This window comes from Mollisia scopiformis, assembly GCF_001500285.1.
Source record: "Mollisia scopiformis unplaced genomic scaffold LY89scaffold_10, whole genome shotgun sequence".
NCBI lineage: Eukaryota > Fungi > Ascomycota > Leotiomycetes > Helotiales > Mollisiaceae > Mollisia > Mollisia scopiformis.
In genome coordinates this window covers 1,351,762-1,373,980 of record NW_017263590.1, presented here as the reverse complement: position 1 = coordinate 1,373,980, position 22,219 = coordinate 1,351,762, and the positions used below count along the sequence as shown (strand labels likewise).

Here is a 22,219-nt window from a genome sequence, read left to right as displayed (position 1 = left end):
TCCACGAGGCACTTCACCAACGTCTCTCAAGTTCCATTCCGCCCGGATACGATGTGCAGTCGTGTTTCCGAGTTGCACGATCACACTTGTGATACCCTTGTGATGCTAAATCTCGCCCACGTTCGAGAGACCTTCAGCTAGGTGCGGCCTTTGGGCCTTTTACTTATACCTATCTTTACTTGTCCAATTGGTCCTTTCCTACGCTTGTTCATTCGGTCTCGAAGTTTCCCATCATGTCTGCTATAATTGCTACCCCAAGACATGATTATACAGCGACGTCGAAGCTCGACGGTGCTGATGTGGCAGTAAACGATGTGAAGACTCACGCACTCTATACCGTCGATGACTTACTCTTCAATCGAAGTCGAACAATACCTGATACTCCACTAGTTGCGTATCCAGCAAGCTCACGGGGTCGAGCTGATTATGTCCATTACACAGCGCAGGATCTGGATAGGTTCGCTGATCATAGCGCAAGCAAGTACGCTTCAATGGGGCTTGTCCCGGAAGTAAGTTGCCAAATTGTCATGAGGGGCCGAAACGTCTAATCTCGTATCAGAATCATGGACCCGACGCAGAAGTGGTTGGTTTGCTGGCTCCATCGAATCTGGACTATGTTGCCAGCATCTTCGCCCTTCACAGACTTGGATTTGCAGTTCTCCTCCTCTCCAACCGACTTGCTACAGAGGCATATGTCTCACTGCTCCATAAAACGAATTGCCGTCGGATTGTGAGCTCCGAGAATCTGAACAAGCAAGTGATGGCAATCCAATCTGAGACAGAAGTCACTCGATATCCGGTACACAGTCAAACAGAGTACAACCTGAAAGACCCTCTGATTCCACGGTATCCTCGGCAGCAAGGCAATCGTTCTTCGTCGAATCGAATAGCATTCATCATTCATTCCTCTGGCTCTACAGGGCTTCCGAAGCCAATCTTTCAAACACAAGCAGCATGTTTGATGAATTATTCGAGCAGCTTTGGATATCGTGCCTTTTTGACACTTCCACTTTATCATAACCATGGTCTTTCTTCATTCTTTCGAGCTGTATATTCCGGAAAAGAGATAGCGTTGTTCAATGCCAACTTGCCATTGTCGGGACCCAACCTAATAGAAGCAATGCGTGCAGTGAATCCGGAGTGCTTTTATGGTGTGCCCTACGCACTCAAACTCCTTGCAGAGACAGAAAGCGGTGTTGAAGTGCTGAGAAAATGCAAACTGGTATTGTTCGGAGGTAGCAGCTGTCCAGATGATCTTGGAGATAGGCTGGTAGAGGCAGGGGTTTATCTTGTTGGCCATTATGGAGCGTGAGTTGCTCGTTTCTGGATACACTACTCATGGCTGACAAAAAGAATTAGAACTGAAATTGGCCAATTGATGACATCTTTTCGTCCAATTGAAGACAAAGCATGGAACTACGTTCGACCATTGCCTGCAAGCGCCCCTTACATGCTTATGACTTCTCGAGGTCCGAACACGTTCGAGTGTGTAGTGCTCGATGGACTGCCTTCCAAAGTCGTCTCGAACTCAGATGATCCCCCCAACTCCTTCAGAACCAGCGACCTCTTCAGTCCTCATCCTACGATACCGAACGCCTGGAAATATCTTGGTCGCTTGGACGATCGAGTAACGCTTGTGAATGGCGAAAAGGTTCTTCCAATTCCATACGAGCACCAGATCAGAGAAAACGAGTTGGTCAGGGAAGCTTGCGTATTTGGAGTTGGCAGAGCCTTTCCAGGTCTTATCATTATACTAAGTGAGAAAGCCAGTGGTCTGAGTAAGGCACAAGTGCTCGACTCACTCTGGCCTGTCGTGCAAGCAGCAAACGCCAGAGTTGAAGGGTTCAGTCAGATCTCTCGACAAATGATTGAAGTCCTTGATGTTGGCGTGGAATATCCCTGCACGGATAAAGGGACTATGATTCGCGCCGCCTTTTACAGAAAATTCGAAAAGCTGGTTGATTCCATCTACCTTCGGTTCGAATCCCCAGCCGATGTCAATGACGGGAGCAGACTCCAGTTGAATTGTCAGGAGCTCAAGCTCTACTTGCATAATCTTTTCGTGCAAAACCTTGGCTTTGAACAAATTGATGACACTACAGACTTCTTTGAGGCTGGAGTAGATAGTCTACAGGCCCTTTCTGTCAGAGGCATCATGATGAGAGAGTTGGATCTAGGCTCAAACACCCTGGGACAAAATGTCGTCTTCGAATATCCCAATATCTCGGCACTTGCTACACATCTATTCTCTGTGAGAACAGGGACGGAAACCGTTGAGACTGATGAGATAGAAACAATGAGAGAGCTTATCGAGAAGTATTCCACTTTTGAAAGCCACATCCCTGGAGCGTGTCTGGTCGACGGAGAAACAATTGTAAGTTGCTCAGACATGATACTGCTACCAATGCTGATACCCTCATAGATCCTTACTGGTGTCACTGGCTCGCTGGGAGCACATGTTCTGGCGCAATTGCTTGCCCAAGATCACGTCAAGGCAGTATATTGTCTAGTCCGGGCTTCAACTCAAGCCGAAGCTCAATCAAGAGTGCTCTCGACCCTTTCATCCAAGCAGCTTGATTCCGAGCTGCATTTGGAGAAGATCCATTGCCTTCCATCGGATCTCAGTCGTGATGATTTGGGATTGGATGTTTCCACATTAGACACCCTGCGCAAGACCTTGACAACTATCATCCACTGCGCCTGGGCTGTCAACTTCAATCTCGGTGTCAAGAGTTTCGAGCAGCATCACGTCAAAGGCACTTTCAACCTTCTCAATCTGTGTCTTGGTGTATCTACAACACAACCTGCGAAATTATTCTTCTGTTCTTCCATCTCGGCAGCAGCAGGAACACCACTTCCAGCGATAATACAGGAAACTTATATCGACGACCTCTCACACGCTCAGAACATGGGATATGCTAGATCAAAACTGGTGACAGAGACCATAGTCAAAGCTGCAGCCGAGCAGACGGGTGTGACAGCGAATGTTCTCAGAGTTGGCCAGATCGTTGGAGATACGAAGTTGGGATTGTGGAACAGCACAGAGGCTATCTCTTTGATGATTCGTAGTGCATCTATAATCGGGGCTTTGCCAGCATTGGAAGAGGTACAGTAACCAGATTCATCTCAGGATGTTTCTCATGCTGACATTTTACTAGACACCATCATGGCTACCTGTCGACGTTGTGGCTCGCTCAGTGCTTGAGCTTGCCAATTTAGACACAGATACAGTGAAAAATGAGGATGAGGATACAAGCATCGTCTTCCACGTCCAAAATTCTCACCTGTTCCACTGGACGAACGAACTCCTTCCCGCATTACGAAACGCTGGACTTACTTTCGAGACGGTGTCTCAACGAGAGTGGATTCGCCGCTTGCGTGACAGTGAAAGTGACCCTCAGAAGAACCCTACGATCAAGCTTCTTGACTTTTTTGCGGAGAAGTATGACAATGATAATCCAGGGAGAAAGGGATTGGTGTTCGTGACAGAGAAGACTGGGGAGAGAAGTAAAGCAATAGGGCATGGGTATGATATTATCGGAAGTGGTATTGTGAAGAAGATTGTGGATAGTTGGAGGCAGGAGTGGTAGATGTCAATTTCCTGTCCATAGATACCTATATATATCATGAGTTCTGAAACTGTATTCATTCTTGCCACTTGATCTGAGTTCTTGATTTAATGAAGTGATATCACAGAGCAACCGCCTCAGCGGCTCAGCCGAAAGGCATAGGCGGCGATGTCACACTTCTTTCCACACTTTCAACGCTTAGTCCTACTTCACAAACTCTCTCCACGTTGAGGAAGGCATGTCTACCGGTTCGGAAACCACTTACCCCGCTTTCCTGTCTGGCCCACGACCTGGCAACTTCCTCAACCCTGCATTTCCGGCTTCCACAACGTACCTGCCACACAGGCCATCGCTTTTCCTAGCGTCCTCAATTCAGGTCAACAAGTTCTTCATTTCGGAAAAGGACTGCTGAAAATCATAGAACGCATTTTATTGGATTCCATCCCAGAAACTGACACGGAGTAAATCCGGGGCCCCAGACACTGCACAAGGTCCAAGCGCTCTTGTTCTGGTAGGCTCACTAAAAGCATATAGTTTTCACCATCCTCATTCTAACTTATTACTCCATTCACTTCATTATCTACTACTAGCTGTCAAATATTAGCACTAAACCAAGATGGCAGAAAGTAGCATCAACCCCCATCACGCCGTGGTGCAAGAGGACTCCGTCGCCAAGAAAGACGCAGTCGAACTCATCGAGAACGCATCAATCCACGAAAGCATGCCGGACAAGAAATCCCGTGCCCCGGAACTCGTTCGTAATCTTTCCCCCGAGACTCGCCGGACTCTCGAGGATGCTCTTAGGAGGAAGATCGACTTTCGACTCATGCCTTTGATTGTCATTATGTACATCCTCAACTACCTTGATCGGAACAATATCGCGGCGGCTAGGCTGGCGGGGCTGGAGAAAGATTTGAAGTTACATGGAAATCAATTTCAGGTTAGTTTCGTGGAGAATTTGAGGGTAAGGATGAATGCTGATGGAGTTTTGGAAAACGTTAGACGAGCGTCAGTATTTTGTTTGTTGGATATCTTTTGATGCAAGGTACGACCTTAGCACAAACTCGCAAACGATATCACTGACAACCCATAGTGCCATCCAATATGCTACTCAACAAACTCGGGAAGCCATCGATATATCTGCCAGCTTGTATGGTCGTTTGGGGTATCATCAGTGGAGCAACAGCTGCTTCTCAGACATATGGTGGACTATTGGCTTGTCGATTCATCCTAGGTTTCGTGGAAGCTGCTTACTTTGTGAGTTATCTAAATTTAACGTGCAGCTGTAATATTTTCTTTGAGGCAAGACTAACTCGAGAAGCCCGGATGTTTGTATTACCTCTCAGCTTGGTATACAAGGAAAGAACTTGTGAAGCGCACTGCAGTCCTTTATTCTGGTTCTCTGCTTTCGGGTGCTTTTTCAGGCCTCATAGCAGCTGGAATCACCAATGGTCTTAATGGAGCTCGAGGCTTGTCTGCTTGGAGATGGCTGTTCATTGTTGAGGGTGCCATTACAGTGAGTGAAAAACATCTATACCCCAGTACCAATACTGACGTCGCAGGTCTTTATCGCATTGTTCTCATTCTTTATTTTACCTGACTTTCCAAGGACTACAACTTGGCTCACTGAAGAAGAAAAGCAACTCGCTGCTTGGAGACTGGATGAGGATATTGGAGAAGACGATTGGGTTAACAGTAAACAACAAACCTTCTTCCACGGAGCAAAGTTGGCGGCCAAGTAAGTCTTCTCGAGCAAGAAACAAACTCCGAGCTTTACTGATCGTTGTACTCAGGGATCCCAAAGCTTGGTTATTGCTGGCTACAACTTATGGATTCACTGCTACTGGCACTGTTACAACGTTCTTTCCCACGTGAGAGCCCCTAACTTCCTCGCTTAATTCCTTCTCACTGACACGCTCAGCGTCGTGAAAGGGCTTGGAAAGAACAACATCACTACTCTATTACTAACAACGCCTCCGTATCTTATAGCTGTAATTGCTATCCTGGGCAATGCTTGGCATGCGGACAAGACCGGAGAACGGTACTTGCACGTCGCCTTGCCGCCAATTATCTCTGTTGTGGCCTTCATCATCGCCGTCACGACGACTGCTTTCGCACCAAGATACTTGTACGCGATAGATTCATAGAGATTGAACAAACGCTGATGTTACTTACAGAGCAATGTGCCTCATGGTGGGAAGTAATTATTCAGGCTACGTGGTAACGTTGAGCTGGATCTCAAACGGTACACTTCGGGTCTATCCATTATGCGAACATTGCTGACGAGAAAAGTACTCCCTCGACCACCTGCCAAACGTGCTGCAGCACTTGCCGGTATCAATGCTTTGAGCAATGTCTGTCAAATTTACTCTCCATTCTTATACCCAAGTAAGTTTAAGTCACCACGCTGGAATTCTGCTGACAAAATTTTCCTTGTTCAGCTAGCGATGGTCCGAGATATAGTAAGTTCTCGAATTTCCTCGTTTCCAAAAATGTACTGATAATGTCAACAGTAAACGCGATGTGCGTCAATATGGGCATGTCAATCATGGCTATCCTCTTCGCCACCATCCTCCGCTTCCACTTGACAGCTTTGAATCGCAAGTTGGATCTTGGAGAAGCTGTCGATGGCGTGGATGTAGGCGGAGAGGAGAGAAGAAATCAAGCTGAAGAGAACGGTCTACCAGGTATTGCGACGGACAATGGATTCAGATTCTTAGTGTAGATACTTCATTGATTATGATCGGTATCGGTGAGAAGGCTCTGAAGGAGGGGCTCGGCAATGCCCATTCTCAGCGGACTTTCTCAACGCGAGCAAGCTATTGAAATGTTACAACTTTCAGACCATTGCCAAACGTCCCACAATCGGCAGGCGAGACGAGTGAAAACGACTGGAACATGACAGCTCCGGCCTACAAGTGAAAACAAACAGTACGTCTATCCACCGACGATTATGACAGCTAAGAAAAATAGAAAGACAAATGCCCAAAAAAGGCAAGATCATCATAACTTCACGAACATACGTCGTACACGCGGGGTAAACTTTAGGCACCGAAGTTGGGGGCCTCATCGTGTAACAATGAATCCTCACGTCCCACACAAAACCTCTTTCCATCACGCTCAGATCGTGACTTGGCATCAATCACTCAATATGCTCGCCTCATCTGCAGAGTGAGCTGATGGCACAACCAAATGGTACGAGACTACCCACAAGCAGCAAAGGTTCCACAAGTAACCTGACTTCTCGTGCACGAAATCTCCAGACTTGAAAAATTGTTTAAAACAGCAAGCGAACACAACAGACAGCTAACCACCCCCACAAAACCAACAGCGCTGCTGCACGCACAGGAATGGGTCTGCTAACCGAATAACGCAAGTAAGTAAGTAAGTAAGTACCCGTACGCTGTAAGACGCGAGAATTCTAGCTTAGCTAGCTTCGCGTAACATTGCATTGAAGCAAGGTTTTTGTAGTGTAGCGCTTGCTTGGAAGGATGGATGGATGGATGGATGGTTCATGCTAAGACTCTGTCTGGGTTCTTGGATCAATCGAATTTTAAAACCAAGGAAGGAAGGTCTTTGTTGAGTGTGGAAGCGAGGTGAAAAGATTTTTTTTTTTACCTCTCTCGAGGTCCTTGATAGGTGAGATGGTGATTTTACTTGAAACACCGACACGTGATAGTTTCGTGTATTAAGGCAAGAAAGGATTCTTCTGTTTCTCCACAAGGGCGTATATGCCGTGGAACGGTAGTATATGCCGTGACTACCGCTTTGGATTTCGAGGCTGGCAAAGAGATTCGTGACCAGGTCGCCACATTGTTTTCACGTGAGGGGTTGAGGTTTTGGTTGCATTCCTGTCGTGACCACCAATGCTAATGCCAATGTCGTAGAACAATGGTACGGGTATCGGGGAAAGACGGTTTGCGTCGGAGGAATTTGGGGAGAGGGGGATTGGATGGGGACACATGACAAGCTGATAATGCAGGTGTCGTGTCATTGTGAGACTGTTGGAGACTTTCTCTCACGTGGAGAGGCAGGAAAAGCCGCGAGAGAGAAAGCGAGAGAAGAAGCAATCATGGAGTTCGTGTCTTATGGGCAACGCCGAGAGCAAGAGAGGGGTCTTGCAGCAAAAGGAAAACAGTTCGTGCTAGTTTCAAACAGCTGTAAGAGTCAAGCTGGCGACGGTCGAATAGGATTACGAGCCGATGACGAGATTGTGATCCAGAAAGTAACGCCCTCAAATATCAATATCACATTCCGAAACCCGGTCCACCAACGATTCAAGATTCTTGAAAGAGAAGGAAGCCGCGGTACGAACAAGGCAAGAAGGAAATACAAGACAGGAAATACATGATCAGAAATCATTAAACTTTTGCAAAGCATTGACTAGTAAGCAAGCCATTCACAAAGTGGCGTCCTCAGCGAGAAAAGTGCTTTTTCTCGATTCCAAAGACTGACACGGCATCCAGCCAACCAGCCAACGACTTTCGTGTCTGTGATAGCGTCACCTCAAACAAGGTCTATCAGCATCGACCGCCGTCGAGTCCAAGCTACCAAGCCGTGTCTTTCCACAGCTGTCAACTCTGATCTCCCGCGGGTCTGTGAAGCCGTCCCGTTCCTGGTCCTCGTCCTCGTCCTCGTACAACGGAAAGAGCCAGGAAGGATCTTGCTTCCGTGGCACACGTACCTGAAGATCAACGGGAACGAGAGGGAAGAGAAAAAGAAAATTCTTCAAACCAAGAAACAATGTCTCAGATCTCCGATTGTGAACAAGTGATTCCCCATGAAAGGGAACACTACGATCGCAATGCAGATCGGGTTTCCCGTCAGCCTCAAATATGTAACCTACTGTAGGTATCCCGACGACGACGGGCGAGGTCTAGAACGTAGCTAGGTACGTCCCGATCTAGACCATCCAAAACATACCGAATCCCGGGAAACTCAATTCGCTGACCGAGAGTTGCAACGGCGGGAATGGATGAACCGTTGGTTGCTGTGTGACACATTCTCTGAACAATGTGAAAAAATTTTCTCTGGCAAGAATTCCAGCTGTCACGATGGTGACCAAACCCCCAAATTCCTAATCTCGCGGAAATAGACAGACGGGGGCCCGAAAGTAAGGTTATTTCTGAGACGGGCGAATGAGAATTTTTTCTATTCCTTCAAGGCAGACGAACGAAGCGGAGGAGTCACAGCTCAGGATTCCAAGAGGAAGAGAGAGAAAATTTTTGGTGGTTCGCAAATAAGGCTCGCGGTTATGTATGGCACAGTCATACGTTCTGCGGTACAGCATGGAAAAGTCTCCTCAGGGCATACGTGTAACGCCAGCAGCGAATAGAGTTTCTCGGGTCGGGGTTGATTTGCGTGTACCTGATCAAAACTCTCCTCAGAAGAAGAAGGCTACCTATGATGTTAGTAATAGGAACGAAAGTCGTACCTTTTTTGATAAATCAAGCCCATCCATACATGAAGTTTTGCTGTACGTAATAGCTGCAGGCAGCTTCAGGCTCTGCAGGTCAAGAGTTCCGGACCCGTTTTCAAGCATGAAAGATGGACCTCCGAATCATTGATGCTCGTTCGTACAACCACGAACTGTAAAGTATATTCGGAAGATTATTGTTAAGGTTGCGGATCCAAGTGTGTTTTGTTTTTTAATTTTGGGTGATGTGTGAAGGCTTCAGCTCTGGAAGCAACAGGGACAGGGAACAGAGCGGCATTGACGCCTCCTCATCCGACCAATCTGCGAGCTCCGGAGCAAGATCTGAAACGGGAGCTTGATGATATCCAAGATTTTGCTGGTACCGAAATACCTTTTTCTTTCCTGAGAAGCAAAAGAGTTGGGAAAAGGCTTAATTGTAAACGTGAGATGTGCAAGTGATTGGTAGGAGAAAGTGATTGGGAACTGTGGATTGTTGGGCGGGAAGGGAAGGGAGGATCAGCGGGAGTGCCGTTGTCAATGTATTCTGCTTGCGCAATTCGAGGCTGGCTGGGATGTCCGGTAACCTTGTTGTATGGTGTTTCGGATACTATGGCTTCTGTTCCTTGGTATCTTATTCGACCCTTCATCAATCGAATCGAATCATATCATTTAATTGTTCCACTCCTATTGTCATCATTATCATGACAACAAAGAACATTGCATGCTTGGATGATGGCTGTATCATTGCAGCTGGCTATGATGATGCCTTGTTTCGATGTGGAGAATGGGACGACGTGAGGAGAAGACAAACCCTCCAAGCATGATCCCAGACCTGTAACGGCTGTGTGTTGTGCTTTTTTGTGGGGTAGCACGAAATGCGCATAGACGGCGGAGAGGCATTTCTTGGAACAATGGTGGGATCTTTACGTGCAATAGCAACACTGCCTGTATGATGCGATCATCGCGAGCCATTTTGAGTTGCGGTGGTGTAATGCTTTGGTTGGATGTCTGCATCGTGAGCTTCGAATTGGTGTAAAAATGGGGGGACAGCCTGTTGATCGACAATGTATTGCTTCGTCCCGCAGGTGCAAATCCCCTCGTAAACGTGCCCGGATCGTCGGGCTCTAAAAGTCCCCTCAGTACTCGTCTAAGTTTTTGTTGCCCTCCATCACAAGAGTTTCGCCTCCCGTCGACATGGGGGGCTAGTTGTAAATTTTGGTGACCCGAATATCGGAGGTTGATGATGAATGCGGCTTGATTCTGGGCTGCTCCAGATGGGAGCTGTCGAGATCTCGCATCTCGTTCTAAAACACCACCTTCAAGTAGTGTTGTTCTAAGGAATACCCTAAGGGCTGACAGTTCCGACAGATCCCACCGAGCCGCTCTAACTTTTCCACAATAGGGGAGGCCTCCTCGGAACACTATTTTAGATAGGGTCTGGGGCGAGAGCCAAAAGCTTGTCGGGAGGGGAAGGGACGCTTCTCCTGAGGGTGAGGTGCTTAGACCTTGTGATGAGGAAGGCTAAGTCGTGATGATGGCATTTCGCAAGCTCGATTATGAAAGATGAAACAGGTCACAAGGGGGATGGGATGAAGTAAGATGGAGGTTGAAACTCGTAATCTCGTCTGGTGTAGACGAGACCGTAGTGAGATTCTATTTGTTGCTATACTAAGACTCGTACGAACCGAAGCGTCCGAGAACGAATTCCTGTCCATGACGAGAAGAAAGATGACACCATTCCAAGACTCTGTTCACAATTCGTGACGCTCCCCTCCTAAATCAAACTATAGCTGACAACACTGAAGCTTCATTGAGCCAGAAACATGATAATTGTGTCATCCAAGCGCCTCCTCCAAACCCCAGCAACGTTGCTCCGAGTTCCATATGCCCTGTGTGATATCCTGAATTCCCTATCCACGCTGAAAATGCCCGAGAGATGATAAAATGAAATGTGTCCGTCTGAAGACTAAGTAGCGAATGTTGGACCTGCTCCAATGCTCCAATGCTGGTGACCAAGGAAATTTTTTGAGTACCCGACAACAAGATGAGATGTATGCACGCCCCATAATATGCTTTTTGTACAATAGCCGATATCGTATAGTAGTAGAACGCCGATCCTTATGGAAGGATGTGAGAGGAGGTATGGGTATTATATCGTGATGTGTAGTCTGGAAAACGCCGTGATAATGCAAACTGGTGAAAGAAACGTGTTGTATAAAGGACATTTACTGGGTAGATTGGCGTCTTTGGTATCGAGATTGATCGAATGAACTCGCATACGCCCTCAATGCCCGCCTCGACTCATCTGAAAGCTGAATTGGTTCCGAGGCTGTTGACGAGTGGGTGCTTTGCATTGAGAAGAGGCTGGATTGAGAGCTCGATGGAGTCAGGACGGGCTTCGAGCTGAACGTCACTGGTGAGGACTGTGGCCTTGAAGCGTGGAAGAAGTGAGACGATCGAGGTGAAGGAGTTGTGCCATACGGCTGAGCATTTGCGAAGTTGTAGGCGGGCTCCATGAAGAAGCCGTTATTCGATTGCCTGGTGGCAGGCCATGAGACGGGGCTTCGAGGTGCGGTGGGAGACGACGCTGCCGAACCAGCATTGGATGCTACTTCGTACTCGGCCAATCTGCAAGCTTCTGAGCAGTAGACATTGCCATCGGTCTGCCTGTCACAGGCCAAACAGAAGGAGTGTGACCAGTCCATATCAATCGTCATCTTGAAGGTATGTGGTTGAAAAAGAAGTTGTTCTGTGGTGAGATGGAGAGGCCGAAGAATGTTTGTTCTCGACGGCGGATGGGCAGCGTTCTTAAAGAGTTTTCGAAGCCAGGTGCAATCTGTTGTCGTACCGGATTCGGTGAGGTAAAGTATCGGTGACTCAAAGAGTGGAGCCTTGGAGAGAAAGTGCAAGAATAAAATGTGAGGGTTGAAGCTTTGTGCAAGTTAGGCGGCTATGGCGACACCAGCAATGGCAAATGTGTGATTGTGCAAGACAATGATGTGACAGTGAAGATGGTGACAGAGAAGGAGAGAATGGTGAAATTCCCTTCTTGCAATGTTGACGAAGCCGGTGTTGAAGAAGAGAGGTGGACGATCAGTGTACTGTACTGTACTCTATGTTGGTCTGGTGGGAAAAACGAGGGAGGAGGTTGCCCATATACAAAAACGACGGTTTGGGTTTGCCTGTCTTGGTCCTGCAGCATGCTGGATAGTGCAGATGAGCACTCACCAGGACCGTTTTGGAACAAGCGTGAAAAGATGCTTGCCTGCCTTTCTCTTCTCTCTGTCTGCCAACCCCAGCCCAGCCCAGCCCAGCACGCTTCAGTCAGTTGCAGTCAGTCAGTCAGCATGCCCACACAGACAACATCCACACACACAACACATCCATCCATCCACCCACCGACCCTGGTCCACCAACCCATGTTGCTCCATGCCATGCCCCATGCTCACGCTGCCCTGGGCCTGACCTGATGGAGGGTGCCAGGGTCCGAGAGAGAGGTGTGGGTGTGGTGGGTGTGGTGTGGATTGTGTGAGTGAGTGCTACAGTAGCCTGCCAGGGTGCAAGGTGAGCAGAGTGGGTGGGAGGCGAGTGGAGCAATTCTTCCCTGTGATGGCGTGGTGGCTTGCATTTGTTGTCGCCAGAGTCTCATCAGTACAGTATTTTCTCGCTGTTTTGCCTGCGACGACGCTCGATGCTCGTCGTGGTCTCACAATTGTACAGTAAATTACTGTACAGTATGCCCGCTTAGGGTGAAAAATCCACTGAAAAATGTGCTGTTGGCTGACTCTACTGGTGAACACCCCTTCGAATACGCTGCCCACGATGGTATTCCGCGATAATGACACGCTTTCCCATGATTTTTTTTTTTCCATCTGTCCCGGGCCCAAGCCACGCTGGGGCAGGATCTCACTCCCTCACTTTGACGCTGAGTCCTGAGGAAAGGATGAAGAGGAATCTCTAACTGATACACTTGCAAATCCCTCACTCATGCTCTTCCTCTCGCCTTCAGGATCGGATTCGTATGCCGCCAATCACCACGCAACGAGAAATAGACTGATTCGCCATGCCCATCCCACGATACTTTTCGGTCGCAAACTTCGCATACCACGGCTACTCCATTTCTTGCTCCACCTTTTTCCCTCTCTGTCTCCTCTCTCTTGGAAAGGTGACGATGAGTTCTGGAGGTAAAGCGGCAGCGTGGGATGTTTTGAAGGCGACAGGATGGGCATTGGCGCATCTGCACCTGACAAGGCTCTGCATCTTCTGGCAGGCCTCCACCTGGCTCGCTGGCTGGCTCAATGGCAAATCCTGGGCTTGGCATTCAGCGCATGTTGGAGAAAGGCTGCTTTCCCTTCCTTTGCGTGGTCGTCATATTCTCCTGTACGCACTGTATTGTGCAGCAGCTGTAGGGATCGTTGCTCTAGTGTCCGATGTCCTTCATCCAGAAGGCCAAAAGTTACAGTTCACTGCTCAGGCTTCAGACACATCGAGAACGGTAATTCCTGCTGGCTACATCATAGATACTCTCGAGCAGACACCATTATCAAATTTCATTCCAGATTTCTGACGACTCGGCGGATGTCCCAGTTCAGCGCAATTCAAGTGAGAAGCCGCGAGGACTCAGGTCATCTCTGCCGCCGCAGCAGGACACCTCATTTGCAGGTGGACACGCTGCACTATTGCCCTTTTCCAGAAGACCTGCCTGCGATTTTCTCTTCTCCTTCCTCCTGCCGTCTCGACGTGGGAGCTGAGACGCTGGAATTGGCACTGAACAAAGGCAGAGGTCTCAGCTCCGCACCTGGGTGCCCTTAAAGTGGCAGCAGGCCCTTCAGAAGCAGGAAGGATGTCTCTTGTGTGACTGGTCGCCGGAGATGCTGCTGGAGGGTGCTAACCAGATTGTCTCTCACAAGCATAACGCATCTAGGCTGCACTATTGGCTGAAGTCGTCCTTGGCCTGTCCGCCGCCCGCTACTCTTCTTCTGGATTGACCTGCAGCAAATGCATCGACGACGACCTTGATGCCCCTCACGAAACTACGACGACCGGGCGCGATCACGGTTCGCCAACGAACCAGGGCGCGGTTCTGCCCGCAGTTGCAGAAGGGGCTTCGTCTCTTGATACTCTTATTGGACTGATCTTCATGGCTGCCCGCCGTCTCTAATCTTGGTGGCCGAGTCGCTGGAAACAAGACTCTTCTGGTGGCATCGGCCTCTGCCCGTAGCCTCGATAGCACTGGTTCGAGGGAAAGTGTCTCATTTGGACGAGTGAGGATGAATCTGACATGGCCGACGGTTATGCAGGCACCGACGAATGCCCTCGAAAGGGTCTTTGGAACCTTCCATGGAACCTACGGATCGGCAAGAAGTCTCTCACCACAGTCGAGTGTGCGATCACGAAACTTGTATAGAGACTACTGGAGCACGTATCAATTTCGAGCAGCCAGATCGTCATGGTTCACAAGGACTCTCCACCAAAGCTCGGAGGCATCGGATGCGTAGGGAACCTAGGGTGTTCAATGCATCCTCATCTCCATAATTAGCTCTCGCATCGAGCTCTCTTGAAGCACCAAGGCGAGTCGCTGAGACATAGCCTAGATTTCCTTTTCCTGGGAAAGCCTCTCACGTATAATTCGATGCTTGCCGCCGACTCATACCGATGCGCGTCTAGCAGGAGCTCAGGCCCTTTAATTCTCTCAAGGTGCGGTACACATCAAATCAAATGTACGAGCCAATACGGCACGGTTGACTGTTTTCAGCTGGTTGAAGCGACTTCAGCAATAAAGTTCACGATGGCGGCAAACAGAAAAAGGATCTCAATTTGCAACGGAAATTATTCCCATGTATTATGATCTACCTCATCCTTGGCAGCCCCTGGTCCAATGGGTACTGGGGATCAGAATTTGGGGATGATCAAAGCGGCGTACCATTTGTCGAAACGCTTACTGCGGAAGTCGCCCAGAAAAACGCCCATATCTGTTACAGGAAGTTGATGCTATTGGTTTCCATGCTTCGCTGTTTTGGCTCATGTTATGCAGCGGCTTTGATCAAAGTTGAGACGTGATTCAGCCACGATTGCCCTTTTTCAATTCTTCCTTAGGGTCCTTAAACAGCCTGATAAATGCAGGAGAAGCATACAGCTGCTTGGCACAAACAGTCTGCAATTCGCAGTAAATTCATCTAATCCTGCATGATACATCCTGCAGGACAATCCCACGCATCGCGGACTCTACCTTGGTCCTCAAGTGCAGCAATATGCAATTCAATTTACTCTCCGGACCTCAAGTCATTTTTAGCACATCCGGCCCCAACCGAAGTTCACGATGGCTAGGCTAAATGCGAGACACAGGAAACACTATTGCCCAAGATCAGTGTTATCAAACACTCTATTCGAGGCGGGTATATTATGGACATGACGGTGGACTGTTCACAAGGAACAGAGTTGGATGATTCTTGGTATCGAGAAGAGGACGTGGGGGGTTTCGTTCTGATGACGCCAGATCTTGCTCGTACGAGTAATGCAACAAGACATCCCTTCTCCTTCAGCAACCTCAATATTCGGTATCAAATCCCCAGTCTGATAATGTCACAATGTCCAGGTTCAAATGAGGTCAGCGTGGATAGCATGACTCGGACATTGACACCCTGATCACTGATCACCTTGGTGGTAAACAATACCGTAGGTCTCAGCCTTATTCGGTCATAACCGGTCATCTCTTGGTACGAAGAACAAGTGTAGCCCGAGCTGAGCGGGTGGTTGATGATTCAGCTCGTATCAGACATCCCGAGTTCACCAAAAAAGAACGGAGACCGGATTTTGGTGGTTTCCTTGGATAGTCAGCACCTCTTTTGCTGGAAAAGTACAACCCGCAAACCTCATAAGCACTATCAGTACCAAAGAAGACGGTTGATGCGTCGTAAGTGCTGACGCCCCAGGACACACAGCCTGGAAGGATGCCACCGCGTGCCAGAGCAGCGGGCCCTGTGAAGCTTCAGAGATCATGAAGCACTTCATCCTATCTCGCATCGACCATAGCACTCTTGATATCACATAGCATTTGGGGGTACTCGTCGTCGTTCTCCTCCTCCACTACTGATCGCCTTCATGGGATAGACTAACTCCTACACTGGACTCCTGTACTTGAGCTAAAGTGCCCACCGACGGGCCGCACGTGGACCGAGTCTAGCTCTTAACTCTATAGAGTGGACCTGCGCTCCTTTGCAGGCGAGAGGCCGACACCACCAGAAACCATAATTCTTGTCGGTTGCAGCGGCATCAACTTTCCAAACCGCCACCAGTTTCTCCAGTATAGCAAATGTGCGATGACGATTGCGGCATCACCATCATTACCATCAGGGCTGTGCAATCATGTCTCAAAAATTGAGCAGAGTGTCTGTCGTGAGATTTTGATTCTCACACAGTCTCAAACATTTCCATCATCGCGGTTTCTCGCCCAAGTCACGATGCCCTTGAAGGTCTCACCCCCCTCTCGCACCGTCCGCACATGACATCCATCACATCTCAAAGCATTCCCTGGTCTCGCGATGCTTCTAAGCCGTGTTGAGGCTGGCTTGCGCTGCATGTCTCACCTTTTTTTTCCCTCACGAACCATCCGTCTTTGCTTTTTCTCTCCACACCACCAAATGGAACAATCGCGAGGAGGCACAGGGGGCGGCTGCAAGCACACAGACCTCAATACGACAGGCCTCCTCATCGCTAATCTGAGAGAGAGTAGAACTAGCGATTGATTGGCAGCGTGGTGAGATCTGGTCGACTTCTTGCAGCGACGTGCAGGCCAGTGCAGAAAGTGGCAGGCCCCGTAATCTATTTCCATTGGATCGTTCGCGGCGACTCCTTGCCCCCTCCCCTTTCGTGCATGGCCCCCGCCCTGGAGAGCACGTCGCCAATCCAGGGTATCATCAGCGTCCAGCACCGATACGGCGAGGATGATGACAGGGCTTTCATGCCCCCCACGTTTTGCTCTGGCGCGGCTTGCCGAATCTGCAATGCCATTTTTGGATCTCAGCTGCTTGGAGCCACGATGCTGCTGTCGCTGGCTGATGGCGTTCGTCGAGATGGGCCGAATGGCACCATAATGAGAGACCTTCCTCTTTGCAACCCGCAGACGTCGTCGTCGTCGTCGCTGCTGTGTCGCCAGCCTCGTGATGAGTGAATGGCTTCATTCGCGCCGATTCCTGCGTGGCCACTTCTGCCAGTGCCAAGAGGACAATCGATTTTTGCTACAGTAGGAGGATTGGGCAGCACGCGAGATGAAACCTTCTTGGCTCAACCTCAAGCGAAGGCCGATTCTCGATTCTCGATCTCGTCTCCATGCTCCTTTCTGCTGCGTCGCCTCCGTTTTGGATCTTCAAGGCCTGGAGTGGCCTTTCTCGATGCCAGCCTCCAGATACCGAATCCTACGGAGGACTGTCCTTTCTCACGATGCCGCATCTCAAATCTCAAAACTCGTGCAGGCATTTCGGCATAAAAACATGTCCGTCAAATGATCGCCGTCGAAGCCAACCTGGCCCTTGACCCTATGCTCATGTTCAAATGTTGCTTCAACAGCACCTCTTGCCACTATGATTGGAGACCATTATCTCGAATCGGAGATTTGAGCCACCTTAGGGTTGCAACTGTCCCCCACAAACGAAGCTCGTGGACCCTGCGGCGGCATTCAACGGTCATCGCACTCTATTGGATTTTCGACCCTCCATGGCAGCAGACCGACGATGCCTCGGCCGCAGAGAGACTTTCAATGTCCGCAGCACCCTTCCAAAAGATGAGCTATCGTTTGCCCTGTGCGCTTTCGGCCGCGGGAGAACTCGCAGGTTGCACGAAATCAACTGCCATGAGAACCGACTTTTGGCGCTTGAGATTTAGTATATCGAAAGTTTTGCACTTCCTTAGTCCATTCCACCAAGTCCCTTATGATGCAGGTCCAGAAACAGGACCTGGAATCAGCAAGACTTACTGCTGCGATCAGATCGAGTCACAGCGCAGAGTATCCTGAATCCTGGAATTTGTCCCGTCTTCTCAAGTCCATCTTGGTTTGGGGAAGCCAAAGCGGCCCTTCCCGCTAATGTCTGTCTGCTGGAATCTGAAGGTTCCCATTCATCACCTAGCCATCTCGAGGTGGCACGCAAATGATTCATTGCGTCTTAAGGACAAGGTTAAAATCAAGCCTGACAAGTAAAAAGCTCCATCCTAATCTGACTGGTCGTTTCCCCCGCACTCTGGCGGAAACAACATCCAATAATTCAGGACATCATGGCGCCACGCCTACTTCGGCTGGGCTTCGCCATGCCAGAGCAGTTCGGTTTCTATTCCCGCATGCTTTATTGGTTCTTCTTCCTGCATCGAATCCTGCGAGCATAGGGAGCATTTATTTGCTGGATGCATGCAAGTCGCTGCTTTGAAGCGCCAACATCCCATCTCTATCCTTAAATTAAAATTTACCAAGGCGCTTTACAGTGTTGCATTCGGTTGCTCCCATCGTTATTGATAGTTCACGTTGCATGCAGGATTGCGTCTTGTGCTGCGAACAGTCGTCAGCCAACAAGAGTTTAAAAATCTGAGCAGTTCTTGGCATACTCCAAACTCGAAAACTGACAGAAGCAAGTGCAGACGATGTTTTCTGGGGTAAACCGAGAGCTGCATTGTTGTTTCGTGTCACTGTTTCTTCAACGACGATCATTCAGAACAGACACAATCGCCGGTGCGAAAAAGTACAGAATTAGAAGTCAAGCGACTCGTATCCGTGATCTGTGAAACCTGAGTTATATATTTCAGTGACATTTCCTTGGTTTCGAGGCCCCCTTACCAAATGAAACTGAAAAGGGGAGTGATTGTTGGTGGCGGTCCCAGATCCGTAGGAGTGCTGCTACGTAATATCCCCGCATCGTCCGAGCACCCCTCACACACAAACACCAGGCTGCGAAGAAAAGGCCTCTCCTTTCAAAGGGTGTGTGTGTGCGTGTGTGTGACACCTTCAGCCTTGGATATTTGCCCCCTCCTTTTGATCAATTCGCGCATCCAACCAGGATTCGAATTTCAACCGCACCTTTCTTCGAGATTCTAAGCGTAAATGTTACATTCCCATGGTCAGGCGTCCTCGCTCCTCACTCAATGATTCCAAAAACGTACTTTCACCTTACTCATTTCACACTTCTCCTTCGTGTTATTCATCTCGAGCCACATGAGGTGCGAATCACTTGACCTATTTCCGTCAACGCCATTTCCGTATTCGCAATCGTTGTGGCCACATCTCTCCTTTCAATTTTTCTCTCCCGCTCTTCTACCTAAAGGAGGAAGAAGACAAAGAGTCAGCGATCGCATGGGGTCCACACCTAGATCAAAGATCCCATGTTCATCTCAGCCACTCTCCTACACACCATCACGCTGATCAGGCAGGCAGCTCAAGAAGTCCGGCAAGGCTGATCCGAAACTGGCTGTCGCGGTCCATTTCTTGCAGCTTGTATTCCTTCAATGGTACGCATGTTGGTGGCGGGAGGAGGGTTGTTGTCTGTTGTGTAATTGATGGCTTCGTGCTCCCTCGCCTCCTCCCCCTCTTCCGCGCCTTCCTTCTGCATGTCTATCTGTTGTATGCATTTATTTCTTGCATCGTTGGTTTCTCACGGAGCTTTTCTCGCGATGCAAGCCACAACGATTTCAAAGTGCCTCTCTGCCCCTCTTGAGATAATGCACGCTCATCATTCCCCTTTCTTTCACTTCCTTCTGCTTCAAGTAGTGAGAAGCTTATCTATCACATCTCATCTCACCTCATCCCCCTCTCCCCCTCTGGCAAAGCAAGCTGCTGGTGGAGTGAGTAAGCTGCACCATCCCAATCAAGCTTACCGGTCAACAAATGCACCCCTCACCACGTGGACACAACGTGTGTAACGCCAGGTTGCCTCTATCACATCTCCTCTCCACTCTCTCTCGCTCGCTCTCTCGGCACGGCGAGGTTCTCGTCGCGTCAGTCAGCGAAGCGGTCCGAGCGAGGTCAGCTTATTTCCCTGGTATTTGGGATGTTTATCGGAGCCCCCCGCCGCCGAGCTGGGTAGGATCTCCCTCGCTTTCGGGTTTGCATTGATTTCTGGCGTTGGCCTTTACCGGTGACCAGTCTCGGGTTTGTGCTACGCCGTGTGGAGGGCATGAGTGTGCCTCAGGGGAACGCCGTGTTGGTTCAGCTGTGATTGGGGTGAGGGGAGTTGTTATCAGCGCGCGCTTCGATCCCAAGTGCGCGTTACTTACTGTATTGTTTCATTATCGGTTCCCGATGCCATGGGTTGAGGCTTGTCTTCCTTGTTTCAATAGACTCGTTGGTAAGATGTGGAGCGTGGGTTTCCTTCATGTAAGCTGACTGGTAGGTATTGATACCGGCCGTTCAAGAGAAGGGAATGTCTGCCGCGCATGTACTTGGTTTTCATGTCGAGATACAGACTGTGAAACTGGCATGGAAGTGTTAGGGCTGTGATAAGCTCCTTGTAGAAGATGTTCAGATGATTCTAGTAGCAGGGGAGATAGCAGGGGAGAGGATGATGATCTGCTACCAACATGAGTTACAATACCCCATCAACCAAATCAGCTCAGCTTACTGAACGGGTATCCCAAGTCCAACATCTCAGAGCGGTGAAGGGCTGAGAAGTCTCGTCGCTAGGCATGGCTTAGACCTTGCTCGTAAGAATAAGGCGTTCGTATGTTGGAACTATTGTTGGTTGCATGGCTGAGCCTGAGTCTTTGGTTGTAAGATTTGATGTTGAGTATTGGGAACCCATAAGATCACTCTTCCGAATAGTACATTTTTATTAGTGAGAATTAAGATCACATTCATGAACTCCCGTGGGGGATTATCTTCGTCTTGCGGCAACCTTCTCATCTTTCAATGTGCTTGTTTGAGTTTGAGACGACTTTGCCTCATGTGCCATTGCTGAGCCAAGTCCGAGATCTGTTGGAACATGATCCTTTGTCTCCAACTCATACAGTTCGCAAATTTGGGAATGAGATGAAGTGGTATGTTTTGCATAGCCACTTGTGACTTTTCCATTAAGTAATCAAATTATCGCTAGATCTAATTTCTTCTATCTGTTTTCTACTTGGTTCCTTCTATTATGCTACGTCACGCAGTTTGAGAGGTTCTCAGCGCCTACTAAGCTCACTCAAGCTTCATTCAGTATAACGAAGGTGAAGATGGAGGAGAAAATGAAATAGAAAGAGGACATTTGTTGAAGATGCAGCAGTGCTGTACTCCTCTGTGCTTGAGAGCTTAGGTACATATACAAACTCTCATGCGGAACGCACGTGGCATGTAAAAGGACATAGCAGCGCGAAAGCAACATCAGTGGAAAATTCCTCAATTCTCTGCTTATCGTCTTAGTCCTTAAAATCATTTGCTTCTGGGGTTTCATACACTCGGTGAATAGTCTCAATTGGAAGTTGAGAAGTTTTTATTTAAGATGTTCCTTGTCATCAACTTTTGGAATTGCTTTCCAGGTGAAAGGTTCATCCATTGTGGCCGTGCTCCATGGGTAGATCACGCTCTATTGAGTGATACCATATTGAGGATGAAGACCCCCGAAATTACAACGACAATGAGTTACTCGGGACACCTGAAAAGGCAGGGAGTAACAACGAGAGACTGGGCTTGTGAAAGCCCGTGAAAGCATCTATTCACGGTCGTGTACCTCTCACTTGAGCTTGAACAGAAATGTTCTCTTCACTGATAGGAATATGATGCCTTCTTTCTGCAAGGGCTTCTTTGTACTCATCTTTACTTACGGGGCAAGCACCAGCTGTTGATCTCTCATCCTCACCCGACAGGTTTCCAGTTGTAGGATCACGTGGGTTTTAACAAGCCACTATTGCCTCCGCACGCGATGTATCACTTGAGAGAGAGCCCATCCAATTGGTGTGCTGGGCGACTGCTCCAGTTCTTCTTTATGCGTTCCGCCCGCCGCGTGTCTGGCAAGTACTAGTACTTGCAAAACACTCTTGAAGGTAACTAGAGATTGCAGAAGCTACGCCTCTCAATACAAAACTGCTTCAGTACCATGTCATTGTTATAGATCTGATGCAAATAAATGACTCATCAGGAAACCGTTTCCTTCATGTTCACTCGAAAAGGACCTTAGCGAGGCTCTGTGAGGAGGTCCCAAGAGTGGTGCTCTTGAAAGTAGATTCCGATATCATATTGAATTTGAGTTGTGTAATTGTTTCGTGTCTTCTTTCAGTAGTC

The 22,219-nt window shown here is 48.8% G+C and overlaps 8 protein-coding genes across 8 annotated transcripts; 6 read left to right on the top strand and 2 right to left on the bottom strand.

Annotated features, from left to right (window-relative positions):
• Positions 1-233: 233 nt before the first annotated feature.
• On the top strand, positions 234-3,590 carry LY89DRAFT_781438 (acetyl-CoA synthetase-like protein; the record flags this gene model as incomplete). Its single annotated transcript, XM_018222483.1, has 5 exons — positions 234-509; positions 560-1,308; positions 1,360-2,374; positions 2,423-3,106; positions 3,159-3,590. 5 exons carry the CDS (start codon positions 234-236, stop codon positions 3,588-3,590), a joined length of 3,156 nt encoding a protein of 1,051 aa, XP_018072735.1.
• Positions 3,591-4,185: 595 nt separating this feature from the next.
• Positions 4,186-6,294, top strand: LY89DRAFT_583165 (MFS general substrate transporter; the record flags this gene model as incomplete). Its single annotated transcript, XM_018209199.1, has 11 exons — positions 4,186-4,509; positions 4,572-4,614; positions 4,663-4,826; positions 4,891-5,085; positions 5,132-5,307; positions 5,363-5,440; positions 5,491-5,697; positions 5,747-5,814; positions 5,862-5,957; positions 6,011-6,031; positions 6,083-6,294. The coding sequence occupies 11 exons, from the start codon at positions 4,186-4,188 to the stop codon at positions 6,292-6,294; spliced, it is 1,584 nt and encodes a 527-aa protein (XP_018072734.1).
• Positions 6,295-7,545: 1,251 nt separating this feature from the next.
• Positions 7,546-8,343, top strand: LY89DRAFT_668531 (uncharacterized protein; the record flags this gene model as incomplete). The annotated part of the gene is made up of 2 exons (XM_018213044.1): positions 7,546-7,876; positions 8,036-8,343. 2 exons carry the CDS (start codon positions 7,546-7,548, stop codon positions 8,341-8,343), a joined length of 639 nt encoding a protein of 212 aa, XP_018072733.1.
• A 2,835-nt stretch (positions 8,344-11,178) lies between these two features.
• Positions 11,179-11,849, bottom strand: LY89DRAFT_47043 (uncharacterized protein). The gene has a single exon (XM_018207758.1). The coding sequence runs from the start codon at positions 11,700-11,702 to the stop codon at positions 11,211-11,213; it is 492 nt and encodes a 163-aa protein (XP_018072732.1). The 5' UTR covers positions 11,703-11,849; the 3' UTR covers positions 11,179-11,210.
• Positions 11,687-12,513, top strand: LY89DRAFT_47057 (uncharacterized protein). Its single transcript, XM_018207761.1, has one exon. It carries the CDS (start codon positions 11,997-11,999, stop codon positions 12,453-12,455), a length of 459 nt encoding a protein of 152 aa, XP_018072731.1. The 5' UTR covers positions 11,687-11,996; the 3' UTR covers positions 12,456-12,513.
• A 518-nt stretch (positions 12,514-13,031) lies between these two features.
• LY89DRAFT_47021 (uncharacterized protein) lies at positions 13,032-14,026 on the top strand. The gene has a single exon (XM_018207754.1). The coding sequence runs from the start codon at positions 13,207-13,209 to the stop codon at positions 13,795-13,797; it is 591 nt and encodes a 196-aa protein (XP_018072730.1). The 5' UTR covers positions 13,032-13,206; the 3' UTR covers positions 13,798-14,026.
• Positions 14,027-15,660: 1,634 nt separating this feature from the next.
• LY89DRAFT_47017 (uncharacterized protein) lies at positions 15,661-16,156 on the bottom strand. The gene is made up of 2 exons (XM_018207752.1): positions 15,857-16,156; positions 15,661-15,809 (listed from the first exon to the last, which is right to left on the bottom strand). The coding sequence occupies exons 1-2, from the start codon at positions 16,006-16,008 to the stop codon at positions 15,692-15,694; spliced, it is 270 nt and encodes an 89-aa protein (XP_018072729.1). The 5' UTR covers positions 16,009-16,156; the 3' UTR covers positions 15,661-15,691.
• Positions 16,157-17,485: 1,329 nt separating this feature from the next.
• LY89DRAFT_733048 (uncharacterized protein) lies at positions 17,486-17,995 on the top strand (the record flags this gene model as incomplete). The annotated part of the gene is made up of 1 exon (XM_018219757.1): positions 17,486-17,995. The coding sequence occupies one exon, from the start codon at positions 17,486-17,488 to the stop codon at positions 17,993-17,995; it is 510 nt and encodes a 169-aa protein (XP_018072728.1).
• Between the last annotated feature and the right edge of the window lie 4,224 nt (positions 17,996-22,219).